This window comes from Poecilia latipinna, unplaced genomic scaffold, assembly GCF_001443285.1.
Source record: "Poecilia latipinna isolate Pla-1442-1.1 unplaced genomic scaffold, P_latipinna-1.0 Scaffold609, whole genome shotgun sequence".
In the NCBI taxonomy this organism is placed as follows: Eukaryota; Metazoa; Chordata; class Actinopteri; order Cyprinodontiformes; family Poeciliidae; genus Poecilia; species Poecilia latipinna.
The window spans coordinates 241,235-262,566 of NW_015113225.1; the positions used below are offsets into that span (position 1 = coordinate 241,235).

Here is a 21,332-nt window from a genome sequence, read left to right on the forward strand (position 1 = left end):
TTTGTGGGGGGGTTGGATTTTTTCCTGTTTAAAAAAAAATTTAAAACATTTTTTGTAGCGTCTGTAAAAAAAAAAAAAAAAAAAAAAAAAAAAAAACAGAGACTTGTAAATCAGAGCTGGCTGGAGGCATGTCCTGCCAGATATGATTTCATGTTGTTGCATAAGGCCAAGATGGAGGCGAAAGCTTTTAAGTGTGTTAAGTGTGCTGCTTGTGCGTACGTATGTGTGTGAGCCCGCATCGACGATGACATTTACCTAATGCTGCTGGCAGTCCATCAGCGTTCAACTCTTTGTGCTCTTACAATGAAGGCTCAGTAGTTTGTTTGTTTTTTTCTGCTGTTTTGCGGTGCAGGTGGTGACGCTGTGGTACAGAGCTCCTGAAGTGCTGCTCCAGTCCAGTTACGCTACACCGGTGGACCTGTGGAGCGTTGGCTGCATCTTCGCCGAAATGTTCAGGAGGAGGTGAGGTGTGCACAGAAGCAAACACGGCCAACAAGCCTCACATTTAGAAATGTCTTTGGAATCCGGCCAGAGTATGTGGTGTGGATATCTCTGTTAGGCTCGCGAGAGGATGAGCAGAAATTAAAACTACAAGAAGGGGGGAAAAAAAACCTGTGTAAATCCAACCAGTTTTATTCCAATATAATCACATGCTCCATGGAAACTTGGTCAAGCGCCCATACTGGTTTCCAGTGCACAACCTGCCCCTGTTGAGTAATTTTTAGATGTACATGTCCCAGAATACCATGGGACGCATTCGCATGGGAATACTTTCTGCAAAACGTGTCAAATGTCTAAGCACAACATTTTCTTAACCTCAACTCTTAACCAAGTTCCACTGGTGTGCAACAAAGAAAAATAGGGAAGTACAAAAATAAGCTAAAACTAAAATTTATTAAAAAAAAAACAGTCCCATGGGTGGTTTGAACAGGAGTCCAATGTCTGGGAGCAGAGCTGCTGTCCTCCCATGTCTCCTCTCACCGTCCTGTGTTTTCCCCTTTGTGACATAGGTGAGCACTGTAGACTGATTGTCTCTAATTATTGCTGAATGAGGTTGAGCATTAATTGCAGTGTTGAGGACCTAACATGTTAGGTTATCCTTTAGAGTAGTTGTGTAGACTATGTTCAGACAACAAGCAAATGCAACGCGAATAATCTGATTTCTTTTTCCCAATATGGGACCCATATTTGACTTTTTCACAATAGTCTAAACAGACCAAAGCAAAGATTTCCAACCTTCCTTCGTGTCCCCCTTTCATAAAATCCCAATTTCTGCCACTTTCTATATGTGGTACTACATCGGACACATATCCAATAGTTTGGAAAGCAACTGGAGTCTCAATAAAATTATTTTTGTCCTACTTTTACGTCATCAACATAGGATTTGCCATAATTCTGCACCAGCAGAAGCTAGTCATGCTAATTACAGGCAAAAACAATGGCTGAAAATTATAATTCTGATCAATCTGAACGTATGAAAGAAGTCTGTGTCACCGAAGCGCGTCCCGTTGCTATCAGCTGTGCTTTCTTTTGACTCTGTAGTCTCGTGACATTGTCGGCTCTCCTTGCTGAATAAAATCGATCCATAAATGGCAGCATCCATTATTACATCCCTAAACAATTCGCTGCTGTGTGACGCCAACATTCTTTTAAAATGAATTTTTAAAAAACTTGAAAAGTAAAGTTTAAATACATGTATAAAAAAAATTGCATTTGTTAGAGTTCCTAAAAATGTTCAATTAGTAAACCGTGACATTCTGTTTCCCTGGGATATAAATACAAAATGACACAAAAGCCCATTTCTTTCAACCACTGGTCACAAGACTAGATGAGGACCCTTATTCATCTTGTCACCACCCACAATGAGCCGGATTGTAACAAAGATATATAAAAAAAATTCAATAAAGCTACAGAATACAGCAAATAGTTACATCTTGGAGTCACTAAGTCTTCCTAGGCATCAGGTGCCATCTGCGTGTTGTTTTTGGTGTGAGGCTGGGAAAAAGACATTTACATCCGATCATAACAGACATGTTGCGTTTTCAAATTGTTCTCTGGGAATTAACCACACTTTAGGAGGGGAAAAATGTGGAAACACACCACACAGCCACTGCAATGTATTGTAGAGGGAGGACCTGTGATCCCGTGGGCCTTCTCCTCAATTATTAACCGTGGGAACCTCCTAGGAGTGTGTGACATTGTGGTGCCTTGAGAAGCACTGGTAGGCTTCGCCTCTCCATAGCGTAACGGTCGAAACATTTCTCAGCCAACACAAATAATTTGCCTGACAAAAATAACCTTCCTCCAAAGTCGCCCGTGATTGCGGTCGGCACTGTAGCTTTGGATTAGCTCATGCAAAGACCCGTTGTGTTAAAAACTGACATGAAGGCTTGCTGGGCAGTCATGAGGATGTGATGACCTGCAGGATTGGAAATTGCTCAGAGATGTTGCATTCTGCTTCGGTTGCAATTTGCTGCAGCTTTTTTTTTTTTTTTTTAAATCCCCAAAACAGTTTATGGAGCTTTATGAATATAGTCTCCAACTATAAGCAATCCCTTGAACAACATAGGCTGCATGTTAAAAGGCCAGTGAATCATAGCACATTACCAAAGCTAATGTTTTAATCATAGTTTAAGTTATCTTTACAGTCACTAACTGCACAGTGTTCATGCGTTAGATCACTGATCATGATTTCTCTTGCTTTTGGAAAGTACCTCTTGTGAACCCAGAAGACCCAGAGTTTCCCCTAATAGCAACGACACGTGATTACTTGACGTTTGCCTTCACGCATTGGTGGTTGTCTGTTTCCTTTCAGTTTGAAATTAATTTGAACTTCTTCTTCTCATAATTAACTTTCACCCATAAAACAAATTGTCAACACATTTATTTAAGAATAGATTTTATACTAATGGGCTAGTTGTTCCATTTCTAACTCAGAGGTCATGATAAGGGTTCACGTTTTAAATCTGCGTAAACTGGGATGTTTGGGAATTCTTTCCGCTATCTCACTGGTTAGGCGTGGATGTCTCAGCACTATACATAGTTGTTAAAAACCTGTTGAATCTAAGATTTTTTGATAATCATTAACAATTTTTTTTATGTTTATACACACACACATAAATATATATATATATATATATATATATATATATATATATATTTTTTTTTTTTTTTATCAGTATTGAAAGGGAACTTAAATGTCCACCTTGTATTATGTCGAGTCCAAGCCATTCAACCCAAAAGTAGGAAGTGGAGAAAGTTTGAAATCTCTACAGGCTTTGTTCACTTTTGATTTTTAGCTTTAGATGGTCCAAACAAAGTTTTCACACAGTTTACACATTGAGTCATTTTGGGAATTTGCTAAACCACTTATCATCACCTCAAATGACACCTGACAGATGTTTTTGAGCAATAGGCAATCACATTTCAGTTGGCTTATCAAACCATTACAGTAACAGAGGCTGGCTGTTGTGGTCGAAGCATGCAAGTCAAGATTCTGGTTCTTGGTCTAGGTATTTCAGTTTGTGGTTTAACGAACTTCACAATGGAGGGGCGCACTAATAACGGATTTTGTTTTTACAGTGGGAAAAATACATGTACTTTTTTTTTCATGTTGGAAAGAAAGTGTTTAAATTTATTCCATAAGCATAGAATGAAAACGGTTTGGTGCAAGCCTATGTGAAGAAAAGTGTGTATTCCAAAGTGAAATGAGTTAGTCTGTACTTGTGTGTGTGTGTGTGTGTGTGTGTGTGTGTGTGTGTGTGTGTGTGTGTGTGTGTGTGTGCAATAGCAGATAAGAAGTGTCGTTCTGGGGCAGGGCTTATTGCCAGGAGGAGCAGCCCTGCTTCCTTCCCCAACCGTCCTCTCACCCCATCATGCAAGCATGTGAAAGTTCACAAGCTCAAAAGGTCACACAGGGTTAAAACATTTTGATAGGCGTTTTGTTTTCCCTTTCAAATCATACTTTTTTGCCAGCTTTGCAAATTTACCTTAAGAGCCAAGGCGTAAAACTATTCGCCCGCCAAACTGCACCCACTCTCTTCTTCATTTGTTTTTTTTTCTTTTATGTAATTTTTTTGTATTTCTAACACCAAGAAAGTGAACATTTGTCATATCCAAATGGTTTCCAGCATGCCATTATGACAAGGATAAATGTGTTTTCACTAAGTTAAACAGAAATTCCACTTAGATTTGCTGACAGACTTAAATTCCTATTTGGGTTGAATTGTCTGCAGCTTGGCTCTGTTTTGCATTTGAGAAATTTGAGAATTAGAAGTGAGAGTTTGATCTTTATTATAAATTCTGCGTGTAATCTATAAAATGTCCGCACGCTTGCTAATGTCGGCATATTAGCATGAGAAATCTGGTGATTTGAAACAATAATTTTTTTGACAACACCCCTATTTAACTTGTGGTTTTAGTGACATTACCCACAGAGTTTGCAACGGAGATAAAGACTGCAGAACAGATGTTTCTGTCAGACATTTTAAGTTGGCGTCACAACAAATAATTATCGGCTCCTTCAAAATGTATGAAATGAAATCGCAAATGTGGTTTCTTACACAAATTGTGTGTGCTGTTTAACAGCGTGCATACCAAATTAAAGCTTTGAAAGATGCCGGATAAGATCTCGCTGTCATCTCAAAACCTTCAAAACTATATCAGTTCATCGCTCTGCAGAGCACCAAAACTGTTTGGTGCAGTATTTTGCAGAAATGATGCTCACTGCATAATTTTTCCAGTTGAACCAAGGCAATAATAAGTTCCCCACTCAAAGTAGCACTTCAAATACCTGCTGCAATCCATAAAGCATATACAAACGTCTTTTAATGTTTGCTTAAAAATGTCCTTTCCTATATGGAGCTCTGTCAGAAACAAAGAGACCTTGTCTCTTTGTTGGAAATTCCTCCTTGACAGCAGGTCGTAGACTGTGTGTGTCATCTGGGCTAGGGTTTCCTTTTGTCTCCCAGTTTGACAGAGAAAGCTGTTAAAAGATTTGCTGTGTATTTGTAAATGTGGGTGTCTTCATATTTTGGCACCTGACCAGTTTTCCTTTGAGCTGGAAGGTGAGGCGGAGTCCTTTGATGACCGTGAACGCAAATATCACTCTTTTAGCGATAAAGATGGCTTTTTAAAAGGACACCTGTCGGAGATTAAAGGACACCTGGAAGAAGTGGTGAAAGAAAGCAAAAGGAAGATTTAGGGGAAAGTGCAGAAAAGACGACGATGAAGAAACACAGTAACTCATACTAGCTTGCGCCTAAACTGCGTGTAAAGGTTATAAGTCAAATGTCTCTGGAGCTGTTCGTCCACACGCTTTATAAATTCCACGTTTTGTTTAAATTTTGCACGGGTTGCAATCTTAGTTTAGAGCATTCCATGTTCTTTGTTGTCTCATGTTACAGAAAAGTCCAAACTTTTACAAGGACTCAATACCTTTAAATTTTCCCCATTACTACTTTCTTTTATCTTCTTTCCAAACATCCTAACGTGCCTTTGTGGACCAAAAGAAAAAAAGTAAACAACTGCACGCCATCATAAGAATACAGTGTGTGGAAATTTAAGCAAATGTTATACAAGTCTGCATCTGCATGGCAAGGATGATTTCTGACTCATATTTCAAGAGAATAAGGGAGAGGACGTCTGCATGTTGACATTCCACAAATCGAAAAGCCTGAACGTGGTGTGTTAATGGTCTGGGAGAGGCCCTACATCCTTGTTGACTTTCTCACAGCTTGAGACTCGATTGATAAATCCTCTGCGGAGCACAGTCATGTCCACATGTTCACACAGATTGACACGTAGGAAACGACCAAAGCTTGCGCAGCACTTGCTGGTCCATGCAGTCAAAGCGGAATATGCATTTTCTCTAAAAAAAAAATAAAAATAAATAAATAAATAAAAAAACAACCAAAAAAAAACTGCATTTCTGTCTATTTCGCCCTCAGACAGATTGACGCTCTCACGTGCAAACATGTGCACACATTCCAGAGGTTGCCTCAGTGGAATGTGGGACAGCGCCGAAATGGCACTAAAGGAAGCGTGACTCAGCTGCCTGTCCTAACCTCGTGTCACTCTTCGACTGCTCATGCATTTAAAATGCGAATGTGAGGTGCATTTTGCAAACTTTCGAGAGGACTCTCTAGTCCCATTGCTTGACTTTGCATTTTCGCAGTCTGTGTATTTGTATTTTATTGAGAACGTGTCGATGCACAGTTGCGTCAAACTGTTGACGCTGCACATGCCAGCAGTCAAACTTAGGTGAGCTATTCCCACTTATCCTCCACCGCAAACCAACAAAGCGGTCTAGGTTTAAAAATGGACCTCTTGGAATTATCAGCCCTACTTGTTTTGGCATGATAACTTGCTGTAGGTGATTCTTTTTTTTTTTTTTTTTTTTTCAACTTTCAGAAACTGGTTTGGTCTGATCTTAAAATGCGTATCAAAAGCTTTATTCAAAAGACTTCACGTGGGGCATTTTGTCCTTGCGGTGGTTCAGCAGCAAAGAAACATTTGTTGATTAAAAGAAAAAAAAAAGAAAAAAAAGGGTAGACTCACATAATTAAAATGAAATCTCGTGCCAGATTTTAACTTCTAAGCCAGAGCTTAGAGGCTGCTTTCTTTGTACAGGCTCGGGTGAAAAATATTCCAGACTTTGATTGTGTAGGAAAGTGTGGGTGTTCAGCTATGCAAAGCTTCCTGCAAGTGGGAAAACACAGGGAAGTACAAGGTGGCTGGTAGGTTACTGCTGACTTTGCTCAAGTGAGGTGCATTTGAACAGTACCCAGGCCAAAAGGCAAAATACACGACCAGCACCTTGCAAAAAAAAAAAAAAAAAATTCATGCTCCATGAACTTTATTTACCTAATTAGTAAATGTTCTACAGTTAGCTTTCATCTTAGTATATCAACAGTATTTCTGGAAAGGCCTCAGAGGTTTGGTCGGACAATAATAATGAGCAAACAGCATCTCAACAAGAAATGGAAGGAAGTCCTTGAAGTATTGTAAAAGAATCCTTAGTACTCAACATCTCAAAGAGCTCTGTTCAACCAGCTCTTCAAAAATGGAAAGACTATGGAAACTGGGCAAGACGTGTTTTTTATCCGTAGGTCATCTACTAGTTGTGCACAAATCTGTTTTGAATCAAAAATAAATCCAAAGACTATAAAAAGCGGCGTGTGCTTTTTGACATAAAGCACGTAGGAGACGAAGCAAATACATGGAAGGAGGTTTTGGTGGCTTGTTCCGACAAAAAAATCTTAGTTTTTGACCCATGTGGAAAAACAGTGTCTCTGGAAGAAAACTAAAATTTGCACGTCAAATTCAACACACCTCCCTTGATGGCACATGGTGGTGGCACCATCGCGCTACGCTACTTTCTTCAGCAGAGAGAGAGAAGTTTGGTCAGAGTTGTTGGAAAGATGGATGGAGCTAAAAACCAGTGGAACTCTGGAAATGGAAGGAAACCTGTTGGTGGTTGCAGAAGAATGGGTGTTTTCATACTGAGTATGACTGTTTTCATTTGCAAAAGATGGCTTCACAGTCATGCTCCCGCTTTGCACTTTTTTTATCGTCATGTTTTATTAAAATAGAGATATTTGTAACTGTTTGTAATTTGTGAAAATGTTCCTTCTGCGTGAATGTCTTCAAAGAGTCTCTTTGCATATCAATCTGAGTTTTGGTGCGGACGCGTCGTCGTTGTGCGGCAAACGTTTTTTTTTTACTTTGAAGGGTTTTTTTCTACTCTTCAGTAATTCAGAAACGTCCGATTTCCCACAGCTGTGCCTCGAGATTTGAGGTGAATAGGTTCATTGAAGCCCTTCTCCCTCCTTCCCTCTCAGAGAAACTTGAACAGGAAAGTCTCATTCCCATGGCTCTTTCGGCATTACAATAATCCAACTTTTCTTTCATAAGCGTCTCGGTCCCAATTGCCTACTCACATCGATGAAGCCGGGAGCCAAAGCTGAAGCATGTAGGAGCTAAACAGGCTTTTTTCTATCCTGCGAGGCGACTGGTAGGCTTGTGCTGATGATGACTACTGGAATTTGTGCGAGTGCCAGGCCCGAGCCGTGACCGCCCACGAGTATCCGAAGACTGCCCAAAGCCACAGGAACCACCAGCAGTCCTGCTACTGCTCCCCTCCCTCTTTTCATCCTGGTTCCCTCCTTCCTGTCTTTAGTGGTCTTACCAACGCTGCTCCACAATCCTGACAACATGTGGACTTCAAACGTTCACATCAGCCTCTCACATTCCTATCGCCTTGAGTCAAAAGCCGGTATATGAGTTCTGTTCACCTACAGCAGAAATTTGGACTCTGAAGCTTGTATTCCGCAGAGAATCAGTGGCAACGTCGTACAGATGGCAGCGAAACTGACTTGTTCTTTTTATTCCCTTTCTAGACCCCTTTTTCGAGGAAACTCTGATGTAGATCAGCTGGGAAAGATCTTTGAGTAAGTATGAGTATAATTTGCTTCAAAATAAGACAAAAAAAAACCTTCTCATGATAATGGATTGTGCCTAAAAGTCTGTTATTGACACAAATGAATTACTGATAATCTTTTTATCGTTTAACAGTGTTGTTGGAGTACCTTCACCAGACGACTGGCCTCAAGAAGTGGCCTTACCACAGAGCGCCTTCACACCCCGACCCCCAAAGCCAATAGAAGACCTGGTGCCAGACATGGATGAGGACGGACGAGGCCTGTTAATGGTAAGCAAAATGAATTTCTCTTCAAATCGTAAGAATGTTTCTGACTAACTAACTATTCCTTCTTGACTTCTTTTTCTTTTGTTTTTACTTTTTTTTTTTTTTCAATTTTCTCCAACCTCTGTAGCAATTTCTCACCTTCAACCCCTCCAGGAGGATATCTGCTTTCTCTGCGTTGACTCACCCCTACTTTCAAAGCGTGGACAGTAACAGCAGGAGTCTGTACGCTACCCATTCAATCCCCAGCAACAAACCCACTATTGAGGAGAGGACAGCCTGATAGTCCTCCTTACGCCTGCAACTATCCCAAGCAGTGGCTAAAAGAAGTATTTTTGTACCCATTTTGTATTTCTGGGTGTCTAGCTTACCGAAAACCATTAATTAAGCTTTTTGACACTTGCCAGTGGAAGACAGTCTTTAAGATGCCCCCTTGCATAAACGTTAGCCTTTTATGCTAACAGACCAAATCAAATGTCATAATACATTTGATTTGGTCTCCAGCGCTGTTTTTTTTTTTTGTTTTTTGTTTTTTTTTGTTTTTTTTAGCTGGCTAGTTTTAGACCGCTTGAAGGTTCTCCTATTGCCTTGGGTTGTAAGGTTTCTTCTGGAGTTGTATTTAATTCATTTTTGATCCTAACAAATCCTAAGCATTCTGCCAAAAAAAAAGCTATTTCAACATAGCGTTTCCAGCATCTGGGTAGGCATAAGTTAGCATACCAAAATGCTGTCCTCTTTTATCTTTACCTTACTTTTAATTTCCAATAAGACAGTAAAGGTTCTTTAGTTTGCAGAAGCTCCTTTGTAGATGCAGGTATATTTAATTTAAGAAACATGAGCCCGATCCCCTCAGCCAACAGTGATGGCTTCAGTCAGAGGTACGGCCTTATTTAGGGTCATTCTATGCAGAGGTTTTGACATCTACTTGTTAGACATTAGGATTTTTGTGATGTTAAACAGGAAACCATGTTAAATCGTTCAAAAAAACCTGGCATTTATTCTGTGCAATCCAACGGATAAGTCGCTCAAAGTTTTCAAACTCTTAAACTGATCTAACTTTATTGATGCATCCTTTGATCAACTTAAACTAGTCAGTCTTCTTTGGTAGGAGTGCATCAGTATCCCACAAATTCACTTGGCAGTATCTGCCCTTTTTACCTTGTCAAATCCTTAAGAGTATGTGGAATGAACAGAAGACAGAAATCTTCTTTTATTATTATTCTTTGACTATAGCCTTGGATTCACCATGATGCTGGTGAATCCAATTTCAAAAACTGTTGAAATTGAACCTAAACATGTTTTCACAAACCTTCAGTTTATGCAACAAGATCATTGCAGCTTGTTTTATTTTTTACCCTTCTTCCGCGAATGTTTTCACTTGACTTATGCAAGATAAATTTCACATTTTACATTTCAAAACAACATTTTATCAGGGTTTTTTTTTTTTTTGACAGCCAGTGTGTCTGCATGTCAAAAAGCTTAATTAACTGCAGTTTTATGTGTCATATAAATGTAAAATATAATTGAATGATGGGAGGGAAATACTTTTTATATTCAATGTATAACACTCCTTCAAAAACAAAAACAAAAAAAAACAAACAAAAAAAAAACAAGATAGCAAGAAGGCATGAAAGCAGATCATGCCCTTGAACCATGCACAAAAGCTGCCCTCCCGAGAACCAGTGGATCTTAATTGCTGCTTTTTAGGTTGTGAAATGTTATCTTAACAATGCAAATACAGGCCTGTGTCTTATATCGACTCCTAGAATAGTCGAGAGGCCGGACAAGTTTTAGAGGCTGAAGCTTCTTCATGACCAGTGTTTAGACTTTTCAGACTGCCCTCCTGTCTTGAGGACCAGACAGGGTCCGAAGAGGACAGCGTGGATCTTACCTGCCTTCATGCTCACTGTGGAAGTGTGCCGTAAGGGGACGAACAATGGGAGTGCGCTCGCAAGTACTCAACCCAAGCATGCTCATGTACCTATAAAGTCACAAGGAATCACAAGCCAGCCTCTCACTGCCATGTTCCTCGTCATTCTAATGTTAACTATAATATTGCTGCCATCTTGTGGGTATCTAGAGTAACTGCAGACAAACCAGTAGCAGGATTCTAATGGTTGCTGCGCTCTTCAAAGACTCAATAGGCTGATCGTAACGGTGCTGAGACAATGAAAACTGATCCTGCCACTTACTTTAAGACTTTTGAATGACTCTTTCTGTGCCATTGTGGGATTTTTATCATTATAAGTTTCACTTATTTACAATCTAAACGACAGCGTAATGCACAGGCTTGCTTTCTGTGGATAAAGACCCACCAGCACTATTCATTATGAAACATTTGGCAAAGTGTTATCAAAAAAAATATTCTGTATTTAATTTTAATTTTATTGACAAGTCTTATATGCTTTTTACTGGATTTTATGTATTTCTTTTTAGAGTTTTTCTTAATAAGCTGGGCATACGGTATTCTTACACCAAGTGCACCGACTCTGCTCACGATCAGAGTTTGTGCAAGGAATGTGTAGAAACTAGGTATTGGTACTGTACAGTGTATTTAGCTAGGTGCAACGACAGAAGCTGTCGATGAAGCACATAGATATGTCATAAAAGTGGCTAGGTGTACGTAGAGTAGGCGAAGGTCTGTGGAAAGTTGTGTGATGAGAACATTTTGTTTCTTGAAATTGTTGGGTGGAATTAACGGATCTCCTTTGCTGTGGATTGATTGTGGCTATGAATTTTACAGTAGTGTTAACAACGAGATGATAAACACATTTTTATTTACAGTTTTTGCTTTTACATTAATGTGCCGTTTTATTGCAATTCCGTTTTTTTTTTTTTTGTTTTTTTTTCTTTGTTTCTTGTAAATGATCAAGGAAAAGGCAACTTATGCAGAGCTGTATTTTTGTATTTTGTAGTTCTTGCGGAACAGTAACAATTTAACACTGGTTGGTTTATGTTTTTTTCTAACAGGTAGTGCTACTAGCACACACACACACACACAAACACACTCATTTTTCAACTCTCTCAGGTTTTTTCTGGATGTCCAAATCTCTTGGGCACAGTTTGCACATCTCTTGGCTTACTAAGTGACCACATAACAATTCCTTCAGGTTTTCAGGTTTCCTCTCAAGCTGTCTCATAATGGTGTCTTTGATTATAGTCTACTGTTAATACTATTTATCCATTATGTTACTGTAGTTGTTTCTGTTTGAAATAGACTGTTATTACCAGCAACTTGTATTTGCCGAAAGGCGAGCATAATAGATCTGCTTAACTAAACACTGTGTTCATTTTCTATTTGATAGCAAGATTTCTGATGTTAAGTGCTCCATAATAAAGCTGCATAATTATAAAGCTATAATTACTTTAGAAATAGTGTTTTATAATTGAACTAATGACAGTTTTTGTCATCAAAGTTCATGCAATCATTTCTAAGACTCGCCATGTAACGCATTTAAATCTCATGTCAGTTGTTCATGTTTAAAAGCAGTTTAACAGTTTCAAAACAAGGAATATGGAATACATAAATACATCATATCAGTCAGATTGGCATAATGTATGAATGCATTGGTGTCATAATATGGTGTTGCACCAGCTGAATAAAATGCAGAATTTTGCAAATGTTTTTTTTTTTTTATTTGTCTATGAATGTGGTTCAATAAATCACCATAACACCCTTTTCATTGTTACTTTTTAGTTGTATACCGTGTTTACTATAGGTTATTATCATTATTATTATTATTATTATTTTATTGTTGTTGTTGTTATTATGGGGGGTTTAAGTCTCTGGAGTAACTGCCTGCTAACCTTGGGGTCCTTGGCAGCAGCTTTGCCCCAGTAAAGGCTAAATTTAGTAATACTGTTAAATTGTAGGTAGAAATGTTTTTACTTTTACTGTCGGAATTTATCTTTTTTTTTCATTTGTTGTTTATACAAAATCCAGTTTGTGGAAAAAAGACGCATAATAACCCCCAGAAGGTGGCAGTATTGCCTCGACACTGATTGTGAGTACCGTAAAGTCGAAGAAGAGTACATGTAGCCGTTAGCTTCATTCTATGCAGTGGTTAGCCCAATGATAGTAAAGTAACTCTAATGTTTTTTCTCATCATTGGCTGGATATGGGCAAAAGAGACAATCGAGTGGTGAGTGTAACTTAAGTTAGCTTTTAAATAAACGTAAAAATAATTTGCTCAAAATCATTTGTCAAACGTCTCGGGTGAAAAACAGTTTTAGCATTAGCATTAGCATTGATATCTACGAAGCATTTTTTTTTCAGTGAATATGTCAAGCTAAATAAACACGTCGCTGTTGTTAAATGCAAAAGGGGAGTACAGTTGATTAAACATAAGGTCTATTTATCTAACACAAGGCATTGTGTCACTGAAATGAATAGCTTTATGCTACAATGCTAACTCTTCATTTGTGCAGTGCGTAAACAGTAGCTGATGCAAATATGCCAAGCTGTCACATTTCAGCTTAAAACTTTATAAGTCTTCTAATGTGGTTTTTCTTGCTGATTTTATTACATTGATATTGCTCTAATGGTGATAGATATTAGTGTAAAGCCGATTTGTGGGTTTTTTTATTTATTTTGTGCATATGAACGAAGCAGTCAGAGAATAAATGGCTGCCCTGGTTTTAAAAAAATCTGAATTATTTGTTCATGCAGTGCATGTATTTCCATTATATCTTTAAACAATCACTTCTGGAAATATTTAGTGTTTTATATGTTGTTGTTGTTTGTTTTTTTCATTTCAGAAAGCTCAAGTTTCATTTTTGACTAGGAAAAAAAAGATAATTACTCTGCTCTAATTTTTTTTTTTAAATGTAATGATTCAAATTAAAAAATACTTCATTGGTCCCAAAGGGAAAATAAATAACGAAACCTCATTTAAGTTTTCAGTAGCGCACAGATTGTTAGCTAAAATGTTGTTTTTCATTTGTTCATTTAAAGTAATTTTATTTTTATATGAAAACACAAGCAGTGTTTTCATATAAAAGTTGATCGTAAAGGACGGTTTTGCCCATTTGGGTCTTACTTAGAGGACAGTAGTTTTGTTGAATTTATGGCATTGTGGTTCTTTCTTTCAGTAATGCTTTTGATATTCTTCCAGAGTTATTTTCTTAATATTATAGTGTCCTTATAACATTATAACAATGGTCTTCTGTCGTTTTTCAGGCATACATAAACCCTATTGCAGCTGCTCGAGCCAAGGGGCCTGTCCAGAACTCCGGACCGACTATACAGGATTACTTAAGCAGGCCTCGACCAACATGGTTAGTTGGCAACAGAAAACAAGATGAGACAAATAAGTTTGCTTACATGAGACCCCACCTGCAGTGTGTATGGGGTGTGTAATTCTCACCCTGTGAATTACCGACACTCTGGATATAATAGCAAACATACTAGTCCCAAACAATATTCTTGTTGACATTGCTATTGTGGTATAGATGAAGAAAACTGTTGAGTCATTCTTTTGTCTCACGGATTTTAATAAGCAGGCCACAGCATTATTTTAGGGCTGCCAAGAGAGAAGAGGAAATAAGGTTTTTTTTTTTGTTTTTTTACTATTTAAAAGCTACATGTGACTGCTTTGTTTATGGATTCCTTTGTAATTATATATTGAGTGAATTAAACCACAAGCACAGGTATCGTTGTCCTTTATGTGTCCATCTAAAATGTGAGATGCACCACGCTTCCCCTCTGAAAGCATAAATGGCAATAAAAGACAGGAGGTGTAAAATGATTTTGCTGCCTGTCAGCAGAAAACTTCTGTCCTGCAAAAATCATCCCATGACATGACCTCCTTATAAAAGACATGAATATAGAGCATTTCTTAAGCGTTAACCATTACTTAAATGCAACTTTTGCACAAAGTTAATCCCTATGTCTGGTTTGAAGTGAACTCTGTGCTTGAAAATCATTACGTGTCATGATTTCATGTGGCTGTTATTTTTGAAAAATTTAAGGTTGTCGCATTCTGAAGCCGATGCGCTTTGTGTCGAACAGGGAAGAGCTAAAGGAGCAGCTGGAGAAGAAGAAAAAGGGATCTCGGGCCCTGGCTGACTTTGAAGACAAAATGAATGAGGTAACGTTGAAGTATAACCTCCACTGATTCCACAGGCCTGTCTGTGCAGCAGCAGTCAGCGGTTTAGACGCATCAAATGATCACGACCAAATATTTTACTAGCTTCTCTTGTTAATAAATGGATAACGTTAAAGTTGCAATAATGCCCCTTGATCTGCACGAATCGCACCTTTTGTTAACCTCTGCGATGTTGTTTGCAGAGATGGAGGAGAGAGCTGGCTAAAAACCGAGAAAAAAGGCTTGGCGACAAAGAACGGGACAAAAAGTCCATGGACAGTGAGGACAAGAAAGACAAAAAGGAGGTGTGTAATCAGATTTTTGGATGAGGATCCCATTGAATCACGCTTACTCAACCATGTGCTTCTTTGCTTTTGCACACGCATCCAGAAAAAGAAGAAGGAGAAGAAGAAGTCTAGCAGGGTGAGGAGAGACTTCCAGTATTTTTTTTTTTTTGGCAACTTTACCGCACTAATCCTCTTCCCTCCCACACACACACACACACACACACACACATAAATACACGGTTTCCATATTTGTAAAAATCTGACTTAATCCACTTAATTACAGTCAATTGTACTGGCTCAAATCTCATGAACCCTGCTTTTAATGTGTTTGCTCAAGCATTCTTCATCTTCCTCCTCATCGAGTTCTGATTCCTCCAGCAGCTCTTCTTCAGAGTCCGAAGACGAGGTAAGTCAAGCCAATATGAATACATATGACAGAATTGTTTAAAGAGGTATCCTGGTCAGATTGGATTTTAATAATGTCAGTAATTGAAAGTGTCGACTTTTTGATTACGTAAATTCAACATGTTTTTGAGAGATTACGAAGCGGTGTCTTCAAAATTTGATTGGAAATAAAGCCCACTATCATTAATCTAGTCTAATAAGAGATTCAGATTTTTTTTTTTTTTTTTTAGCTGTAGATGTAGATGAGGTTAGTGCCGGTAAGCATTAGTCTAGTCTAGGATTTAAATTTTGTCCCAGTTTCAATCCTGCAAACCAGTTGGTCAGCCGTTTTGTGACCACCGAACACAAATTGAATAATCTTTTTTTAAACGAATTTGCATGTTTTAACACAGGATGAAAAGAAGAGCATAAAGAAAAAACGGAAGCGCAAGCGATCGTCAGGCAAGAGACCATCGGACGTCTCGGGCGACGATTCGGATGTCGAAATCAAGGTTTTTTTTTCTTTTTAGAATGACCCATTCTCCCCTTTTTTACGGCACTTGGGTAAAAACAAAACATCTTAAAACTGTTCTATTTCTTTCCTAAGAAAAGGAAACGAATCAGGGAAGACGGAGAGAAAGACAAGGTAATTTGCTTGGTCCAGAAAGCTATAAAAGATTTAAAGTCACTGAAACGTTACAAAAATGATGGTAAACCTCGCCTCCATCAGGATGAAAAGGAGCGTAAAAGGAAAAGGAAGACAGAGAGAAGTCACAAAGACTCCTCATCAGAATCGACTGTTGTCTCAGATTGGGACGAGGTATTTTTTTTTATTGTTGCATTTATTTTATTATCGCAGGAACTGACTGATTCAGTTGTACGTCGTGCAGAATTCATGTCTGCTGTGTGGTTTAGAAGTTCTGCGAAGGCCAAACTGCTCAAGTTTCCCTCGCTGTAAATCAGGAGACGTTACCGACAGTAATATTTTAGGAGCTGTCGTAGCCGAACATTGATCAACTTTTATTACTTTTATAGGCTGAACCCAAGAAGAAAAAGAGAAGTAGCGAGGAGAGGGAGAAGTTCACTGTAAAATTCACTGTAAGCAATGTTAGTTATTGTCTCCCCTCCCCTCAGAAAAACAAAAACAAGTGTCGTCTTATTATTTTTTACATTGGCATTTTAATTCACGTAGAGTGTTGTATACAGGCGAAATTATTTGTTGAACAAAACGTATTTCTGGTTGTAGGTAAAATCCAAGAAGAAGAGGAAAAAGAAGCACAAAAAGCACGGCAGAAAAAAGAAAAAGAAGGCGACGTCTCAGTCGGACTCGGAGCTTGACTGAAAGCCGCGTCATCACAGTGCTCCTGTTTTCCTCACACTTCACCGGTGTTGTTTTGCCTTCGATTGTGGAAAACGTTTCTCACCTGGCTGCAGTCGTCAGGATTGAAAAAAGGTGGACATAAGACGTAATGCTGAGGTTCTTCTGTATGTGGAGTCGAGATGAGGGAACTACCGGTACATCTTTTTTCTCTCCAGCAAGGTTTTTTTTTTTGTAGATTTTGAGGATTGAGATTTTATTATGTTTCTTTCCCATGCATTTGGCTCTAAGTCTGTATGCTTCCCCCCCCCCCTCTCTCCCACTTCATACCTCACATTACCCACCACTACACAAGGCTGTTCTGCCGGTGCCTGTGTCATGCATGTAGTTCCTGATGTCTTGCCAGCCTCATATTGAAGTTGGATCTGTTATAGGATGTTAGCCACACAGGTAATAGTGAACTCAAGAGATTCTTGTTTTGTTCAGCGAGATGTTACATTGCAGTGTAAACGTATTCAACAAATAAAAAGTGTTGTTTTAACTTTTTTTTTTTTTTTTTGGCTTTATCTGGTTGGAACTTCAAGTGTAATACAAGTGATGACTTTCTTTTTTTCGTGTGGGTGTGATTGTGTAACATATTTGACACCACAATATCGTCCAGGCCAAGTTTCACTTAAAATAAACTCCTAAATGTTTTATGTGTACAAGTAGAGCTAAAAACATGAAAATACTGTAGGAAAAAAAATCTATATTACATCAGTCATTTAAGAAAGAAGTATGTCGATTTTTTTTTTTACACTTTGAAATATTTCAGGTCTTTATTGTAATTTGTATAACTATGGATAAATTGGAAAAAAAAACTGTTTTAGACAACTTGTGAAAAACAGCATATTTGTAGGAATTTGAGGGGATGAAAAGCATTTGGTAGGAAAATGTGGAACATGGATAACTCCAGTCTTTTGATGATTTGATGAGCAAAATCCATTCAACAATTTGGTAGATCTTCACGAGAAGTGAAGTGAATTAAGAACCACTTCGTACAGACAAATTCTGTATACAAGCTAAAATGTTGCATTTCTTGTTATCGGGTCACTCATGAACCACAAATGAAGTCGGAAGCAGATAATTTACCCAACAGTCGTGTAGAAATTGCATCATTGTGCGGTGACATGAATGTAAAAAAAGATTTAAGAGTGTTTCAGATTTGCTGGAGATGAAACCCCTTGCACTTAAAAATAAAACAGACTTAGCTACTAAGACTTCTGGGGAATTTGTACCTTAAAGTAAATTATGTAAACCTAGAGAAATCTGTGCATGAGATGAGACTAAATCATTAAAGTTGCGCTGCTTTAAAAGCAAACCTGATTGTGTAATTGAAACCATTGCACAAGCTCAGGGTGATGTAGGAAAAGTTCCCAGTGGGGTGAAGAAATCCAGGTTTATTAGACTCAGTCAACAATGTTTTGAAGCGCTATTGTGCTTGAGTCTTGTGACTGGGAAACGGTGTGATGTACCAAAGGTCAATAATGCCACCTCGTAATGTATGTCATGCTCCTCGAGATAGGTTTTTGTGGGAGTGTTTTCCACCCTGCAAATAATTAATCAACAGACCTAAAGAAGGGCTTTTCCGGCTTTGTATCAATGGGAGTGTCTGGTGTTGCATATAAAGAGCAACTTGCCAACCTTGTGACTAGAAGCTGTTGTATTCACTTCGTGTGCAGAAGGTAAGAAATTACAAATATCTTAAAATCAACTTCTTTTTTTTTTCTTTTTTGTTTTACTCTGAAGCAATTTACTAGAAACTATCCAGTTACTTTGTCTAGACCTGTGGGCAAAAGTTGAAATGCAAAGGTTATGGCACAAAAATTAAAAACAAAACCAGCTGTCACCCTTTCTCCACCAGATGTTGAGCACCACTTTGTGGCTGTGTGTCGGAGTCTTCCTGTGGGGCTCTGCTTTCTGTGACGTCAAATGCCCCGATGGGACTACCTGTGCTGATTCGTCGACATGCTGCCTGACTGCTCATGGATATGGCTGCTGTCCATATCCAAAGGTAAAGCCGCATGCCTTCAGCCACCGGGACCTTTAAACACCTGGTGCCGGTTATTCTTATTGAGTGTTTTTGTTTTGTTTTTTTCTACAGGCTGTGTGCTGTACTGACAAGGCCCACTGCTGTCCCTACGGATATCGCTGTGACCTTGCCACGCAGATGTGTGTGAAGCAATACCAGCCATGGATCAGGATCCCGATGGTGGAGAAAGTGGCTGCGGAGGTTCCGAGCACACCCGATCTGTCTCTGATCCCCTTGAAGGACGTTGAAGACGACAACGTCCCTGACCAGATAAAGAGCACAGTCGTCTACTGTGACAACTATTATTATTGTCCTGATGGCACGACTTGCTGCAGACATCCGAAGGGCGCCTGGTTCTGCTGTCCATACTCACCTGTGAGTAGATCTGTGAGCTGAAAAGTGTTTCTTGTCACAAAGGAACTGATAGGAGACATAGCGAGGATAAGAAGCCAACACGTCGATGTTTGCACAAGTTTAAAATATTTCTAATGAAGCCATCGGCTTAAAATTCACAGCAGAGCAACTCGAGTACTCCTCACTTAGAAACACATCAAAAGCAGTTGAGCTCACAAACGGAGTAAAGGGTAACAAAAAACAAAAGCGGAATGCAAATTTTACCTGCTGTATTTTCTTTCACCACCTACGGATTTGTTTGGCAACTTTTCTACCGTTTTTGAACATCACTGCGTCTGTTGTCTTGTAGGGGAGATGTTGCCTGGACGGCTACCACTGTTGCCCGTACGGTTACGACTGTGATTTCACTTACACTCACTGCATCAGGCAAGGCCTGGAGTATCCGTTCAACTACAAACAAGCTCTGACTTCAGTCCCAGCCTCTTTCCTTGCAGCTGCTGAAGACCAAAACCATGAGCAGGAGGTAAAATCTGTGACTCTCTCTTTAGCTATAATCCGTTGCACAAGTATTCACGAGGTTTTAATTTCATCACGTTATGATGTTACAACCAAAGGCTCTGATGTAACACGTCATCCCCATGGTGAAACATACTAGTGGCAGCCTTGTGATTTTTAACCATTCTCTTTTTCCCTTTCATCTCCTTGTTACTGCTCCCCCTTGTGGTCAAAATATGTACAGCCCTGCCCCATTACGTTAACATGCCGCATTTTGTGAAACAAAAACACATTTTCAAGTGCTTGGAGGATTCATATTTTTGAAACTGTCGTATTAATGTGTTGCGCATGAAACATACTGATGCTAAAATATGTAGCTAGGAGAGAAGAAAAAAAATAATAATGATGAAGTTGTCCTTATTTTTACAGACAGTATTTACAGCTCTAAGACAGGCCAGTGAGCAGGGAGTTACTCGCTGTGATGAACAGTTTTACTGCCCAAATGGTTCACGTTGCTGTAAGGGACTCAAAGGCCAGTGGAACTGCTGTCCTAACTAACAGGTACGGCTTAGGGTTGAATTTTGACATTCAGCCCTGTCATACTGCACATTTCCAGATGTGGTGGGACTATTAGTTGTCCCACCAAAGTCTTTCTTTACCAGCTATATAGAAATTAATGTGTTGAGTGTAAAAGATTTGTCCCTATTTATCTCTAATACTGGATATAATTTCAGGGTTTCTGACGATCAGCGTAAAATTATGGAGCCTCCTTCTCCACCACATGCCGGAGACGGAAGACGACGACCACAGGAACACACCAAAAATACTCAAATCACATTATTCGTTTTTACTTGGCCACTTTTTTCTCTAATGATAGGCAAACATTCCCAATAAAATCTCATTGTGTCTCACTGTCTCGCTCAGGTTGTGTACTGATGATCACGACTGTCGTATATAATCTTCCTGCCTTTATGTTACTTCAGGTGAATGTTTAGCTGCAAGGAACAATAAAGCATTCATGTGACTTTCTCTGTTGTTGTAGTATTCTGAGGATATGAATTACTCATGGATGTAAGCCTTCAGTTAGATATCATCTTTGCTCAAGTTTTGAACCGCACCCTCAATGCACAGCAGGCTGCAGGATGAGCCAGATGAACGTTTGTTCAGATGAACGTGGCTCTTACGTTAGGTGGAAAACAAGACAACATATGTTATAGTTTACAGTGCCTACCAAAGGTATTCACCCCCTTCAATGTTTCACCCTTCACTGTTGGTTTTACAAATCACTTGTGATCAACAAAGTTGGTCTCTTTTCTTTTTTTTTTTCTTTTTTTTTTTTTTTTACCAAAAACCCCCCACTTCCTGTCAAAAAGAAAACTGATTTCTGCAAAACAATGAAAGTAAAATTATGCAATTTAGCATAAAATAGCTGACTGCATAAATATGCACCACCTTCAAGTCGGTATATGTTAGATGCATCTTTGGCAGCAATCACAGCGTGGAGTCTGTGTGGAGACGTTTCGGTCAGGTGTGCACATCTGGACACTGCAGTTTCTTCTCGTTAACCTGCTGTCAGGTTGTGTTGTGATCGGTTGTCAGAAGCCCTTTTCAAGTCCTGCTATGAATTCTCTTG

At 39.0% G+C, this 21,332-nt stretch overlaps 3 protein-coding genes across 6 annotated transcripts in view; all 3 read left to right on the top strand.

Annotated features, from left to right (window-relative positions):
- cdk6 (cyclin dependent kinase 6) overlaps nt 1-12,381 on the top strand; it is a 45,904-nt gene extending 33,523 nt beyond the window's left edge. For both annotated transcript variants that reach the window (XM_015042939.1, XM_015042940.1), the window contains 4 exons: nt 353-462; nt 8,400-8,450; nt 8,575-8,710; nt 8,835-12,381. In XM_015042939.1, the coding sequence (XP_014898425.1) occupies nt 353-462; nt 8,400-8,450; nt 8,575-8,710; nt 8,835-8,987 (450 nt within the window). In that variant the 3' untranslated portion in view covers nt 8,988-12,381. The remainder of the gene's footprint in view (nt 1-352; nt 463-8,399; nt 8,451-8,574; nt 8,711-8,834) is intronic.
- Nucleotides 12,382-12,686: 305 nt separating this feature from the next.
- On the top strand, nt 12,687-17,048 carry fam133b (family with sequence similarity 133 member B). Of its 2 annotated transcripts, XM_015042942.1 has the most exons (11): nt 12,688-12,846; nt 13,884-13,981; nt 14,715-14,793; nt 14,994-15,095; nt 15,181-15,213; nt 15,415-15,483; nt 15,875-15,973; nt 16,069-16,107; nt 16,192-16,281; nt 16,497-16,559; nt 16,708-17,048. In XM_015042942.1, the coding sequence occupies exons 1-11, from the start codon at nt 12,823-12,825 to the stop codon at nt 16,801-16,803; spliced, it is 792 nt and encodes a 263-aa protein (XP_014898428.1). In that variant the 5' UTR covers nt 12,688-12,822; the 3' UTR covers nt 16,804-17,048. The 2 variants fall into 2 exon arrangements, with proteins under 2 accessions (XP_014898429.1, XP_014898428.1); XM_015042943.1 differs by lacking the exon at nt 16,497-16,559 and having other exon boundaries at nt 12,687-12,846.
- Nucleotides 17,049-17,076: 28 nt separating this feature from the next.
- Nucleotides 17,077-20,728, top strand: LOC106953870 (granulins-like). 2 transcript variants are annotated; one of them, XM_015042944.1, is made up of 6 exons: nt 17,571-18,503; nt 18,683-18,832; nt 18,923-19,225; nt 19,554-19,727; nt 20,129-20,260; nt 20,434-20,728. In XM_015042944.1, exons 2-5 carry the CDS (start codon nt 18,683-18,685, stop codon nt 20,255-20,257), a joined length of 756 nt encoding a protein of 251 aa, XP_014898430.1. In that variant the 5' UTR covers nt 17,571-18,503; the 3' UTR covers nt 20,258-20,260; nt 20,434-20,728. The 2 variants fall into 2 exon arrangements, with proteins under 2 accessions (XP_014898431.1, XP_014898430.1); XM_015042945.1 differs by lacking the exon at nt 20,129-20,260 and having other exon boundaries at nt 17,077-18,503.
- Nucleotides 20,729-21,332: the final 604 nt, after the last annotated feature.